The sequence below is a fragment of the Haemorhous mexicanus genome, chromosome 1 (assembly GCF_027477595.1).
Source record: "Haemorhous mexicanus isolate bHaeMex1 chromosome 1, bHaeMex1.pri, whole genome shotgun sequence".
Taxonomy (NCBI): domain Eukaryota; kingdom Metazoa; phylum Chordata; class Aves; order Passeriformes; family Fringillidae; genus Haemorhous; species Haemorhous mexicanus.
Genome location: NC_082341.1, coordinates 100,589,350 through 100,604,903, shown reverse-complemented (window position 1 = coordinate 100,604,903; position 15,554 = coordinate 100,589,350). Strand labels below are relative to the sequence as shown.

General features: G+C 39.9%; 1 protein-coding gene across 1 annotated transcript; it reads left to right on the top strand.

Moving 5' to 3' along the window:
- Positions 1-327: 327 nt before the first annotated feature.
- TIMM21 (translocase of inner mitochondrial membrane 21) lies at positions 328-6,298 on the top strand. The gene is made up of 6 exons (XM_059857363.1): positions 328-860; positions 2,038-2,100; positions 2,201-2,298; positions 3,568-3,641; positions 5,432-5,537; positions 5,631-6,298. Exons 1-6 carry the CDS (start codon positions 572-574, stop codon positions 5,721-5,723), a joined length of 723 nt encoding a protein of 240 aa, XP_059713346.1. The 5' UTR covers positions 328-571; the 3' UTR covers positions 5,724-6,298.
- The last annotated feature ends 9,256 nt before the right edge of the window (positions 6,299-15,554 follow it).

The following is a 15,554-nucleotide window of genomic DNA, read 5'->3' as shown; positions in this document are numbered from 1 at the left end:
TGCCGTCGATCTCAGCCCATCGATTTAGCCTGTCCAAATCCCTCTAGCCGCGGAAACCTTAACTGCATCGCTTTAACACATATACGTGTGCAAACCGAGAAAAACATGTATGAAAACACAGCTTTAAAAGGGTGACGGGCACCGCAGCCGCGGCGAGCAGCGCCCCGCCTTCCCACCCCTTCAACCGAGGCCGGGGTCCCCTCCCGCGGAGGGCGGGCTGCGGCTGCGGCTGCGGCTGTGGCGGCGCTGGGCATGGCGGGCGCTGTAGTGACCTCGCTGGGAGCCGCTCCCGGCGACGGGCGGGAGAGGGAGCCCGCTCAAACTACCGCTCCCAGGGCCCGCCGCCGCCGCTCGCTGCTCCGCCGTCCTAAACATTTCCGCCGGGGCAACGGCCAGCGGCGGCCGCCGGCGGCAAAGGTTCAGGCGGGCTCCCGAGCTGGAGGAGCGGCCATCGGGGCGGGAGGCTGCCCGGGCACTTCCCCGAGGGCTCCCCGGGAGAGCAGTGCCGAGCGGTACAAACTCTCCGTTCGGCTGGCCTGCCCCGGCCGTGCCTCGGAGGGCGGCGGGAGCCATGCCCGGCGTGCTGCCCCGGACTCTGCCCGCCTCCCTCGGGCGGGGCTGCCTGGGCCGCTGGCTGCTCGCCACTCGCGGGTGGGCGCTCCTGGGGGCCGGCGCCCGGTCCCGGTCCTGCTCCTGCCTGGGGTGGCGGCACCAGCCCCCACTGCTGCTCGGGGCCGCCCGTCGGAGCTTCGGGACGCAGGCGGGAGGGCTGAAAGCTGCAAAACCTGGCGGTAATAGCAAAGATGTGTCCGTGCAAAGGGCGCTCAACGAGGAAACGCTGGTGTCGGCGGCTCAGAAAGGTAAGGCGGAGGATGCTGTGTGCTGCTCTGAAGGGCTGGAGGCGGGTCCTTCTGCAGCTAAAGTTTTGCGGTTCCAAACATCAAGTATCTATTAAAAAAAACATTCTCAGCACACCAAGCTGGTTTCTTTTGCCGTCGTATTGTTTGGAGCAGATGTTACATTTCTGTGTATGCATTGCACGATCAGAATAAATTGTATGACCTCTTCTAAACAGCCTATTGATCTAAGTAATTATCAGGCACAAGATATAATAGCCTCTCATTTTCCTTTTCAGAAGGAAAACCTATCACATGCAGCCTGTCTGTTCGGCTGTTGAAATAAGTACGCCTCCAACAAAATTGTCAAAGCTCTACATGTGATGGTAATTTCTTTGTAGATTGCCTTCACTTAAGTTGGTCTCATTCACTTCAGAGAAAAGTGTTTAGTACATAATTGGCCGCAGAAAATTTGAGTACTTTGAAATTACTTAGGAAAAACACCTTCAACTGATTAGAAGACTGCAGGAGAAATAGTTCTTAATGTTTCCTCCATAACTTGTACTCCACTGAAATGCACACTTTATCATGAAAGGATTGTAGTCCTCCTATGACTTATTTTGCATTATATACCGATGCTTGTACTTTAGATCAAAATTGAAAGATAAAAACTAATCAGACAAACAGCAGTTAATTATGTTAAAAAATTATTTTAGTCTAATATTCCCCTATTTATTGTTCTGTTGATTGCAAATTCATAAAATCAGTTATTTTCAGTGTGTGCAACTTAAAAGCTTTTACTTTTTTATTTTTACTTCTTTTCTTTGCATAAGGATTTCAATGGTTGTGGGTTTAGGTGGTAGCATGAATACTGCAGTGCTAAATACCTCATTAGTTCCTGAAAAATCTGGCTCTCATGCACCCAAAAAGTAGCAGTAATTGCTACTTTGGATCTTGAAAACATCTGGCAAACAAAGTAATAAGGCTTAACAGAGATATAAACATGCCCTGTACAATATAAGAGATGTCCCATGGTCTCTTTTACATCAATGATGCATTATGGAAACCATCACTGGAATTTTTTCTTCTGCTAAAATGTTACTTGAGCTACAGACTAACAGAAGAGCATTCATGTAAGAAGGTCATACAAGTGTTATTATCCAAGGTTGTAATTTATGTGTTGTTTTCTGTTTAATTTCAGTGAAAGAAGCTGGAAGAGACTTTACCTATTTTATTGTGGTGCTTGTTGGAATTGGTGTTACAGGTTATTTTTTTTAAATTACATTCTTTATCAGAAGATACTTTTCATTAATTCCATCTGGTTTGATAAGTTTTGATTGCATTTGATGTTGTTTCTGTTACAGGTGGTTTGTTCTATGTGATTTTTAAAGAGCTATTCTCTTCTTCTAGTCCAAATAAGATCTATGGAGATGCCTTGGAGAAATGCAGATCTCATCCTGAGGTTGGTTTTTGAACTTTAGTCCTAAGTTTGTTTTTCTCAGTAGTTTCTGGCTCTCTTCAAGTCAAAACTTTGTGCAAGGAATCTCACAAGCTACTTGAAGACCCATGTGCAGCTTTAGCAGTTCTGCCAGTGTTTTTAGCTGACATGGGGTGGCTCAGCTCCAGAGCAGAGCCTCCATTAAGACAAGTCAGTGCAAGCATTGAGCTTGTGTGAACTAAGCCAAGTCAGTGTGCCACAGCGCAACAACTGATTGAAATACAGTCTGCCCTCAGAGCATGTGCTTCATACAGAAAGTCTTGGGGACTTTTCTGAGTGCCTGCTAAATGCAGCACTTGAATTCTGCGGGTCAGAGAGACAACTGGTCCCACTAAGTTCTATAGATCTTACTTGCTGCCTTTTCTCACCACACTTACTCTATTGTGACACTTCACTATGGTTCTGTCATTCTGTGAGGCACTGCACTGATGCCCAGGAATTTAAATTTTTCATTTGGAGCACAATTAGAATTCTTTTGGCTAACAGGAAAACAGGTGGAGAACAGTCATGGGATCACACAGTTGTCATAGCTAGGTGTAAACAAAAATCAATATTAAACTAGATTTTTTTCTAAAAAACTACTTCAGACAAAACATCCTTCAAACAAGGTTGCCACAGATGCCTTTGAGGAAAACCTAGAAATTAAGTGACAAGTTGTTGCTCAAATCAAAATGAAGACTGCTTTGGAAGGAGTTTGTAGAATTAAAACTTCTTTCCAGTACTTGCAGAGTAAAACTTAACCTCCCCTTCTAACCAGATTTAAAGTAAGTTTCAGACTAAGTTGATCTACTCTGACTCTATAGATCTGAAAAAAGATTACTAAATTTCTTATCCAGTAGTGGTTTTTAGATCATATGAAAGGGAGTGCATTTGCATTTTAAACTTCAAAAGATATTCTCTTGGAGGAGATGTGAGCAAATATTTTGGGCTTTTTTTTTTCCTTTTTACACAAAATGTCGGTTTACATGTCTTCGTCTCAGAGAACAGTACAAATGGAGGATATCAATAGGATTTATTTTAGACATTTAATACAGGACTGTAAAGAATAAAAAGGACTGGAATACAGAGGAGTTTTCCTAAAACTGTTTTCTTTCATAAACACTTCTATTCTTGACTTGTTAAATTCTCCAGGGGCATTTTGTTAAAAGAAGGTGCATTCACAGCAGAAGCAGGAGCTGATACTGGAATACCTGTTTGTATGTGATCCTTTATGACAGCTCTTTTCTCTTGTAGATAATTGGTGTTTTTGGTGACTCTATCAAAGGTTATGGAGAGGCAACAAGAAGAGGAAGACGACAGCATGTCAGGTACCCCTTGGTGTTTGCCCCATAAAGACATCAGTCTTTGCACAGCAAAGATATTTTTGGATCACAAGTTAGTTCCAGAGTGATTAACTGTTTGTGACATATCCTGTCACTCTTGATTGAACACAGAAGTTTTTTGCAGTACCTCTTGTGTGCCATATACCACTAAGTACAGTGTACATAGAATGTAAAATGCCAATTCTGAGTGCCACAAAACAAGCAATGGTCATCATGGTAGACATAGAGCTCTCCAAAAAATAGGATGAGTCTGAAGAGAGGAGTACAGAGGCCTAGGCTTGCATGGGGGGAGCAGTAGTCTGACAGAATTACAGTATGAAACTATACTGAGCTTATACGCAGAATGCTTTTTAGTACTTGAGGCAACACTTCTACTGTGTGTTTAACAGAACATCTATCACCTAAACCTTTCATGAGTGTGTCTGTTACTTTCCTTTTGAAAGAAACAACAGAATTATTTCTTACAAAACATAAGTTCTCCCTGCTTTATTGGGTTATTTGGCAGGAATATATTCAATGAGGTTTCATATAGGATGAGACACATAAGCCCAGACATAGGTTGAACCGTGAAATTGAGATTTTTTATTTTGTCTGAGGAAAGTGACTTTTACTGGTTGAAGCTTTATCTCTTCACCAGACTATGTGAAATAATGTTTAAAGTGAAGCTGCTAAATGAAATTGATATACACAAACATTCTGAGCGTGTGTCTGTAAATAAGTAAATTTACTATGAATCAGCTTTCCTAGTATTTAATTTCCATAATTTTGAATGCCTTGTATTTTAAATAAATTTTTGAGCTGAGAACTGGCTAAGATTGTAGAGTTTGCATCTGCAGTATAAGAATGATTTTAAATATTTGTCTCAAAAATCTACAGGGTTTTTTGTGTATAAACACCTTGAATGTAAATTTTCTGCAGTAACGCTCTTAATTCATATTTGTTCTCTCTACCCCATCATGTCACTTTAAACTGTATTGGAAGTTTATTTCACAGTGTGTACCTGGACATGCCTTACAGAAATAAAGATTGGTGATAAACAGCAGTTAATAATTTCAGTAGGAAACATAAACTGGCACCAGAACTCTCATGGGATCATTAGTTTCCCAAAGTGGTCACTTTGAAAGTGATGTGCTATTTATTTAATACTTGACCATAACCCAAATCCAGTCTAAATACCAGCATTTAGGTTGGAGATCTCAAACAGTGCCAAATTACACAATTTCAGCAGAACAAAATTATTGCCAAAGTAAGTAAAGCGCATAGTAAACTGTTTGTTTTGATGTGGTTTAACCAACCTGATAATTAATTTGGAAAAACATGCTCTGTATGTTTTGGCTTGATGACTTAGTTTAAGTGCCTAAAAAACCTCTGGAAGTCTTGGTGATGTGGGGTCCATTTTTAGATGTCGGGCTCCAAATATCCAAGTCGGGGTTTTGTTAAGAATAAATACAAGGAATTTCCATAGTCTTCAGCAGTGGATTGCTTTTAAGTTTTGAGGGGAGGACTGGGGTGAGGACATTTAAGCATTTAATCTCTTAATGCTCTGCAGCTAATTAGCTCTTCTAACTCCACTAGTCCTTAGGCACTCACAGTAAAGCTTGAGAGGAGCAGTAGAGAAGGAACCCAAGGTAGCATAAGGACACCACCGGAGTACACTTTCTTACAAAATAAGTAAGCAACTCCTCTAAGTAAGTTTAAATTTGAAGTCTTAACTAGCATATAATCTGTATTCTTGCTGGGTGGTTGGGTTTTTTGTTTTGTGTTGCTGTTTTTAGTCACATTGAATACGTAAAGGATGGACTGAAACACATGCGTTTGAAGTTCTATATTGAGGGCACTGAATCAGGGAAACAGGGAACAGTCCATGTGGAAGTCAAAGAGGTATGTACTATTGCTTGACACTCCTGACAAGCTTAAGTCTTGAATTTTAACTACCAAAGAGAAAAAAACACACTGATATTTTTTTCTTTCCAGAATCTTGAAACAGGAAGATTCGAGGTTCGCTACATATTTGTGGATGTTGAGACCTATCCGAGAAGAACCATTGTCATAGAGGACAACAGATAGCCAAGGATCAAAGCTGCTGCCTTACCTCACATTGGAAAATGTTGTAGACAGCCTACATATGGATTGTGTGGTGTTGCCAATTGTGTCTTGCAGCTTCAGGGCTGTGTTAAGGGAAATAGCCTCTCAGGGCCTCCACAAAGGACTTTTGATAATAACAGATATGTGATTTAAAATTAAACCAATGAAATATAGCAAAACTATCATGATAGATACTCTTGACATAGGAAAATAATGCCTCCTAATAAACAGTTTAATGCTGGATAATACTTCTGCACACCCAAAACCCAAGTTTTCCAAGGTTTCAGGTTTGGATGGGGGGGGGGGGGGGTGTCTTCCTTGGCTTGGATTTCTGACTACCACTGCAATAAAGAAAGGGCTAGTTTAACTGTAGACAGAATTCTACTGTTTTCATTTTGGATACATTGGTAGGTAATAATATAAAATGTTAGTGATGCAAAAGAGATCTGGGCATGTAAGGGTAGGAATGGTGGAGGCATACACCCGTAACAAACAACTGAAGATAAAGACTTCAATATTGGTGTCTTCTAAATAAATTTCTAGCAAGGAGAACATCACTTCCATCTGCTCTCTCCAGTGTTTGCCATTCTGCTCCGCATCGTTGTAGCAATATGGGGGTTGGCCATTTCTCCCAAGCAACTAGTGACAGGACAAGAGGACATGGCCTTGAGCTGTATCAGGGGCATTTGGATTGGACAGTACCTTCAAAATATTTTGAAAACCACAATATTCCATTTAAACTTCTCTCTTTCCTACCTTGTCTGAACCTACATGTGATAAACACACATGTGGTGTTTATCAGGGCACGTCTTTCGTCCGTAAAGTGTTCCACATTATTTTCTTTTACTGCCTGCATCATCTTTCTAGCTAAGATACTTCGGTATATGTCATGAAAGGGGGATACAGCTGCAAAGGACATCACTTCTCCTGTGTTGTGAAAAAGCTGAGAGTATGCTTGATAAATTGAAGACAAAAAGTAGCAGAAGAAATCCACCTTTATCTGACCTTAATTTGACCAAATGATAAATACAAGGCACAAATGCTTTCAAATCTCAGTGAAGGAAGGTTTTTTGGAATTGTTTGTCTAGGAACATCTCATCAGTGAAGCAAAAAAAAAGAACTTCATAGCTTGATTTATCAAATTTGTACTACCTAGATATCTATCACCACCAAGATTTTTTTAAGCTCCTTGGAACTTCAGGAGTATTAAAGCTTTGGGAACTGATAACTTCTTTCCATATTCCTCCTGAGGCTGAAGTTCTGGTCTTTATGGACTGGGCTGGTGCCCATGCTTAAAAAATTTTCTTAAATTCTGTTTTATGTAAACACATATAGAGATATCTTAATCAAAATTAGGTGAAGATTAGTTGAACAAGGCATCTGGAATAGAGAACATTGATCTCTTGTGCAGTATCACTGTTCCTGGTGGTAGTTTGCACTGGTGGGGAACAGCTACATTCACTGAGTTTACACTTGTTTTAGAACACCCTCTTTGTAATTCTGATGTGTGTTAGCCTCAATTTTCCTTATGAAGCTGCCCCTGTTTCCCTGGATCATTGCACTACCAGTAAGTCATGCAGACATCCTTCTCCATGGCAGGGAGCTCAGCGTTCCATCCTCTCACTGGAGGATGTTAGGCTGGGGAGACAGCAAAATAACTGAAAGGTTCACTTCAGTTGTTGGTAAACACAAGCAGTAACCATTTCACTATTTCTTTTTTAAAGCTCTTGGTTCATTTTCTCTTTGGAGAACACAAAATTTACAGCACGTGCCAGCTACTTTCTCAAGTAAAAGTGTCATGTTAATAAAATGTTGGGAAAAAAAAATCACTGCTAGCAAGTCAGAGCCAAAGGAATGACATTTTCATAGAAATTAAACACATTTTCCAGAGTTCAGTTTTGATTGTTGCAGAATAATAAAAATACATGTTTTCAAAACCCCTCTCTCCTTTAGGAAATTAAAATATGTCACTCACCAGTGAAAGGTTGTTTTTCCAGAAACACTGTGTGGCAGACTATTCAAAACATGTTTTGGGTAGGTGTACAACTTTGTCTTAACTTTCCCATCTCTACATTAATTTTGCCAAAAGCTGTGTGTCCAGCATAGACAGCCAATATCCTTAGAGGTGGTTTGTGGGAATAATGTTACTGTGTCATGTCCTGTGTTTAATTCTAGGTCCTGTGTATATTTGCTGTACAGTGACAAAAAGAAATATCCCTCCAGAAAATGAACTCAGTGGAAACTTAAAAATATAAAAAAAAGAAATCATTACTCTTTCAATAAGCTTCAATAGACAGAAGCTCTTGCAAAGAAAACATAGTTGTAGACAAGGAAGCAAAAGTGTTGTGCATGACTGAGTTTAAAAATGGCCTTGATAACTAAATATTTTCTGCATGGAATTCAAGTTTCAACAACTGATTTAGGCAATAGGGTCATGCTCTTAGAATTGGTTGCAAATAAATGCGTGTCTGGTACAAAAAACTTCAACAAATTCAACAAGCAGAGAAGACAGGAATGTGAGTAAGACAATTACTGTATCACATGCCAGCTGCAGAGATAAAAAGCCAAAGAAACCATGCTGGGAGTTTCCACAAGTAATTTCAATTCACTTTGCTCTCAGTCTCATTCACTAACACAACAGATGCTATCCACCCTAAAACTTGTGGGATTATTCCAATATGTATATGGTCAGCAACATAAAGTGTTGCAGATTATGCCCAAAAAACATTGAGGACACATTTTGAGTCCAAGCCTGCTTTTAGGGTTCACTGCAGCTTGTAAATGAACAGAAGTATGTAAGGTAAGCACAGAGATTGGGGAGAAAATTTCAGGGGAAAAAAGTTTGAAGGAGCAATCTTAAAGGTGGCAGTAAGGGCTCATAACTGGTCTCTGTATATAGGGTTGTGAAGTCTGCTTGAAGATCTGGAAGTTGGCACTGGAAAAACAAAAATTTGAAGGCAAAAAGATCTTTCCCTCCTTTTTTTGAGAGGAGAAATTTGCTTAGTCCCTAGAGAGATGTTCACTTGCTCTGAATAGGGAATAATAGAACTCCGGTAGAAATTTTCCTTAGCCATCAGGTAATTTTATCATCATGATATACAGTGATTCCAAACAGTATATGATAGTTTTTTGCAGTAAATTCACAGTGTTTTTCTGTATGTGTTATGTAAAATAATCTATAGGAATTATAGAAAAATGTGAATTAATACCTGTATTCAAATTCAGTACATTTATATTTTTAATGATATATAGTTAAAAGTTGAAAATAAAGCAAAAATGTTATGCAATTTAAAGGAAACAAACAAAATGGCTATTTGGACTTCTTCTGGTTGTCCTGGGAGGAATATGCTGTATTTGATTCCATTCATCTCATATAGGTTATTGTGAAACATTGGTAACTCAACAAATAAAAATATTAAGCACAGATACCCATTTCAGTAAAACAGATCAGTGTGGAAAGCCTCTGTTTGTCTCTCAGGGTTCAGTATCAAAGTACTGCACTTCATTTTATTATCTGTGTAAACAAATTCTATCAGTTCTGGAAAAAGCATCGTATGGGAGGGATGCCCTGACCTGCTCCAGCCCACAGCCATCCTGCAGCAGATCAACTTTGGCCAGCACCCAGAGCTGCTCCCCCCACAGCAGGATGGGGGTGGAAATGGGCACCAGCAGAAATGAGAAGTGCAAGACAGGAAGATCACTTGCCAGTTGGTGTTGCAGGTGAACGAAACTTCAAAATGAGCTCAATTTATTGCCTTTTGCTGGCCAGAGCAGCAGCGTGGGCAGCATGCCGCGGTGGTGAGCATCCAGCAAGGCTGGCAGCAGTGGTGTCTCTACTTCCAGATCACGTACAGGCGTCTGCCTCCACATCTTAAAACCTCCCGCTACTGTGCTGGGAAACCTTTTCAGGATAATCATGTTTATCCAACCTCTATTTAATTACAATTCCCCTTTATCAGAATCACAGTTATCTCCTCTAGCATGAGTTGCTGTCTTGTATTACTCCCCACAATTAACTCTATTAACCTTTTATCTAAGCCCATTTTTACCTTTTATGGGAACTGGGTTGTTTTTCAATTTCAATCCTAAGTCTTCTTTTTTCCATTAAAAACATAACAATCTCAGCCGTAACAACATTTTATTACAGTTATACACGTACTAAATCATGGCTATATTCCCTGAAATGTGATTCGCTTCATTAGTGCTACAACTTCCACAGAGGAGCTGGAAGTGAATTGCTACTTTCTTCGGGGCCATGCATTATCCCATGTTTTAATAAAATGGAGACAAATCCCACTGTTTGAGAGCAGGTTTGCAAAATGCCACCAGTTGCTTTTTGGCGTGATAGCTGGTGAGGTACAGATGCCCTCCCCTCCTCTGTGTGGCTGCAAAACCACCACATTCAGGGGTCTGACACTGTTGTAAGGACAATAGTGGTGGAAAGAAAATAACTGAGACATCTCAAGATTTAAAACAGCAGCTTTCTATCAACTGCCTTGAGCATAAAAGCCTCATAAAAAGCCACAACTATTTTTCCCAGAAAACATCAAGGAAAAATGTCCTGCTGTGCTAATTTTTTTTTTTACCTTGTTTTCCTTGAATTTCTGTTTTAACACCTTTTTGTCAGGAGTCCTGCCTGCCTTTGTATATATTTCTCTTTTTCTTCAAAATACTGTGCTTAACTTCTGTGTCTGCATGTCTTTTCTTTACCTATACTTAATTTAGCAGAATAAAAGATAATCTCCCTCAACTTCTCATCATAAGACATTTTCTAGACCCTTCACCAGCTTCATTGCCCTTATACATATATAGCCCGAAAAACCACTATAAATATATAATGTGGAGCATATATTTTATAGAATATATATTATGTAGACAAAATTATGCCTATCTACATAGATGTATATGTTTGTGTTCTTGACTTCATCTTGAAAGCTTTTCCAGTAACATCAATATAAACCATCTTCTAGGGCCATTCCAGAACAGACACCTGCCATTACTGTCCAAGTCATGTTGCAGAGCTGGTCTCCAGGGATGTTCCTTAGAGCACTGTGATCCTTGTAAGCCATATGGAACAAACAAGTCTTGAATTCTGGGTGGTGGGTCTGATTGACACCTTCATTTTTAACTGATATCCAGCCCCCCAACCAAACCTTCGATGACTGACAGGTACAAAAGCTCCAGACATCTCTCAGTGGCAAATACTTCAAGGTGAATTATGAAGAAATCAGATAAGCAAAAGGATGTGACTTGAGCCAAGATTAGAGCCAGTCAATTCTAATCTCTTCTGTACTGAGTGAATCATGGTGGCAGTTCCTTCTTGATAAGCCATCCTGCATTACAGTGGTAAAGGCCAGTAAAACAGTCCTGCTTTGCTGGTGGTTGTCAGCCTTTGGGATGGAATTAGAAGTGGAAATATGTGAACATGGCTTTTGTACTTTTGTAAAAACATGCATTTTTCACGTGGGAAATATTAGTCCTAAAGCAACCATCAATGTCACAGTCAGCCCCATCTACCCACTAGGCCTATAGCCATCATGCTGAACTGCTCACACAAGGGATGTGACAAAGGGACTTCCTTTTCATGGGGGACAAGCTCCATGCTTCCTAAACAAAGTGTTCCTGCATAATGTCTCCAAAATAGCTATCCACCACAGCATAAATATCAATGCATACACAAAATCAAGGGAAAAGTAATACTCTAAAAAATGAAACATCAAGAAAGCAATATGTATTTTGTGGACTGAAATCAATGTTTTCAGATTTAGCACACTTCAATGGACATTACCAGGTAAAGCTGTAACCACTAAGCAGTCTTGCTGTGTGAGAGCATAAAATACACTGCTGTGTGTCCATTTGGATGTGGTTACATTGCTGTCCCTTGCCACAGAGTTCAGGAGCAGCCAGCACGTACATATCCTTGTTGAGGTCATTGTGATGACTTTTATAAAGGGTTCTGCTGCTGTGCCAGCTGGTGTCCTGCTCGTGGGAGTCTCCAGCTTTCAAATGGCAGACATCTGACGGCTTTCTAAAAATACGGTCTTCTCAGTTTTGGAGCCCCAGGAATGGTTCTTGTCTCTAATTCATCTCTTCTCAGGGAGTAGGAGACCATTTGCTGGAGGACAACTGCAGGCTGGTCTTTTAGACCTCTACATACCACACACGTCCCTCAGGCCATGCTTTCTGCAGCAACTCTGCATGGATCTCTCTAGGATTTTAAAGTCAAGAAATAACAGGTATTTTTGGAACTGCCTGTACATTACATTACCACTGCTTCATACAGGGTTATGTACAAATCACACTTTCACACTGAAATAATTTACTTAGTAGAAAGAAGGACATGTTAGCAATGATATAGATTTTTTTTTCATCACAAAAATAGGTAATGATCGCAGAGTTGGCATTCAGAAAATACTGATTCTATGAGAGATTCTATCACACTCCTCTCCTGTGGACCAGGAGTGAGTATTTTTTGTCTTTCTCTCTGCTATAATAATCACCTCTTACAAATGTTGTGAGAATTAGGTAAGGAACTGAAACTGCAGGCAGTCTGGGCAGGTGAGTAGGAGCCTCAGAACAAAACAATGAGTTTGAGGAAACCAGAGGAATCTATTTTCACAAATCCTTGATATTTAAACACATTTCAAGTCAGCACTTGAAACCATTTTTCCAGGAAGATCTCATCACTTTTGTCTATTAAAGTGATGAGTAGAGAAATTGTTTGATAATATGTCACAACACTAAGGAAACAAACACTATTAAGCTTTCTCTCAGGCCATTCCTCAAAGAAATACATTATCATATAGGAAGTTTCATAGGAAACTGATAATTATTAGCACTGATAATAAAAAGTCAAAGTGTCCAGTAGCCCAAGCCTGGTATTCCTGGACATCCCACATGTCTGCACTGCAATTAATCTCTGGGTTTAATGAAAAAGTCTTCAGATTTATAAAAGACCATGACCAGAAGCAGAAGCTCACATTAAATCAGGCTAAAAAACAGCAAACCAAAGGATTTTATGCATAGCAGAACAAAGCCAATCACTTGAGGACAGTATAAAATTCTTTATGTATATGAAGAATAAAATATATTTCTCTGAGCTGGATGCATCTTTCTTATGAGGCAAACACTGTCTGTTTTGGGTGGGAGCACATACATCAGTCTACAATATAAATGGCCTAAAAGCCACAAAGCTGAGAGCAGATCTCGATTCTCACATGACAAAAGTAAGAGATGCTACAGAAAGGATTGAGCTTCCCTAGCACTGAACTGGGAGCTCCATCAGGAGATGATAAATAATAGTATCCTAAGCCTATTCACCTTTTTTTTTTAATTCCTACAGGATTCCTTCCACAGTCTTTCTAGATTTTAAGAAACGGCAACAACCAACAGTAAGTCCTTTAGCTGCAGGGCTGCAGCTCCCACACCTTTTTCCATAATTTGTAGTTTAGCACCACCTTCCTAGACAGCAGAGAATGGCAGCTTTGCACTGCCAGAACATTTGGCTTGAAAGCCTTAGAACAAAAAGGAAAGTGCAAAGAAAGGTGGTTATTTCCCTATCTGTTTTAATTACTAGACATTTTTTAACAAGATAGCTCTGTCCTCAGCAATTTTTGCAGCTCATCAGTTTTTCAGAAACCATCCCACAGACTAATGCCCCTGTAGCACTTCATTTATGGCCCTATGGCTGTGGCTCTGTGCTGACACAATTTCAGGGCCCATCGCTTTTGTTTCCAAGTCATGAAAACTGATATTTCTGATGTTAACTGTATTTTCTGCTGAATATAATGTATTTTAATGTTTAAAAATGAGCTTGTGAATGCTTGAGATGAACATGGTACTTTCACTCAACATTCAAAGGCAACAAAATTCAACCTCTTTTTTGCACTTCATGATAAATTGCTGTTAAGGAGAGCGTTTTGATGTCTCACTAAAAAAACAGAATTGACAATCCTAGTCTGTAGCCTACAGTCCAAAATATAAATATTTTCTTCCATAATCCAAGGAGTTGGTAAGAAAAATGGTAAAGATGACAGACACATGGGTAACTGACCTGCTTTGGTGTCAAAGACAAACCCATATCTCAAAGAAAATTCATGCCAAGTGTGTAGGTTATTTTTTTTAAATTCATTCTTCAGTTTTCCCTTTTTGTGTGTTCCCCAGCATGCCCTCACTTGCATGGGATATGTCCAGGATCAGCTACCCAGGAATAAGCTTAATCACAAAATTACCTTACAGTGACCCCCTGCAAAACCTCCTTCTAGGCTGATCTCCTTATCTTGTGACCCAGAAGCTGCAAATACCCACCATGACATGACCTGTTTTGGAAAATTCTCACGTATCGATCCCTAAAAACAATCCAGAGTTCTGTGCTCTTGGTGCTTGGCTTGGTGCTTCCCATCAGCACTGTGTGAGGAAGTCCCAGGAGGTGCTCCCTAAGATGTGGTCACAAAATTCTGGGTGACACATCACCATTCTCCCCATGTTTCTCAGGACAGTCAGGTGGCTAAGCTACTCACTGCCATGTTGGATACTGAACCTCCATCTGCTCTTAAGCCTTTGCTTCCCTCTCTACTTTATTCACCAGCTAGAAAACACTTCTATTGTTGGGGAGATCTCTTTGGCATTTTGTTCCTTCATTTCTTTGCTTATGCAATCACTCAAGTGTAATTTGGCTGTGAATATAAAACAACCCCTCATTTTTTGTGTTTTTGAGGGAAGAAAAAACCCCATGATATTACATATTAAGCAACATTTTCCCTGCTAGGTATCCATCCTTCTATCACACTCTTACTTTCCCAAAATCGGTTCCTCAGTGGCAAATGATGGCAGTTTTAATTAAGGTAATGAGTTGAGGAATGGACACTCATTGAATATCTGCTGACTGTGGGTAACAACGCAGACAGAAAAGAAAATTATAAGAAAGGAGCTGCGGGTGTCAGCCTTTTAAAATCTTCAAATCTTCCCTGAACTCCACGTGTGATCGGGTAAGGCTTCTGGAGGCTACCTCAAGAAAATGCATGTGAATGAGTCTTTTAAGGTGTATTAGTTTAATTCCTTTACACTTTTATCTGGATATTCTCATTCAGAATTCAAAAAAAATCCTAAAGTGGCCTTAATTAAATTTATTTAATTTCCAAGGAGAACTAAAGCAGATTGAATTAAGGAAACCGAAATTCTGGCTAGGAGTGTCCCTGTAATACTTTTTAATGCAGTTTAATTCTTGACTTTTCAAATTCACATCTTTAATTTGTTGGAGGTGCTTTTCCAGTGCAGCCCTGAGAAGCCAAACACTAAATGCATTACTGAGAAGAATGTCATGATAGTCTTCAAAGCTAAACAAATATATATTAATTGTTGTCCCAGTTAATGGAGTCTACAAATATTTCCATAGACATTTCTACTCAGTAGAGGCAACTGCATCAACACATGCAGCTGTGGGCTCATATGGCCCATATTTTTGATGCTTTTGTTAAAATTTGAATTTTACTGTAATTGCACCTGGAGTTTGCATAGAAAATGTGTTATAGAAGAGTATTCTTTCAACTGTGTATGATATTTACCTTTGCAGGAACTACTTATTTCTATGCAAACTTGCCCAATGTAAACAGATTAGCTCCTATTCAACTGTTTTTAGTTGTCTGTAATTCCCTGGCTGTCCAGACCTTCTCAGACAGCAATCATTATCTCTAAAACCCCTCTGAGATTCTCCAGTATCAGATGCAGACTAGCCACAGTGTAGGACAGATAGCTTAGTCGAAAAAGCCCTGGGGAGGACTCGAGCATCGTGGCATTTTCCAGTCATAAGATTTA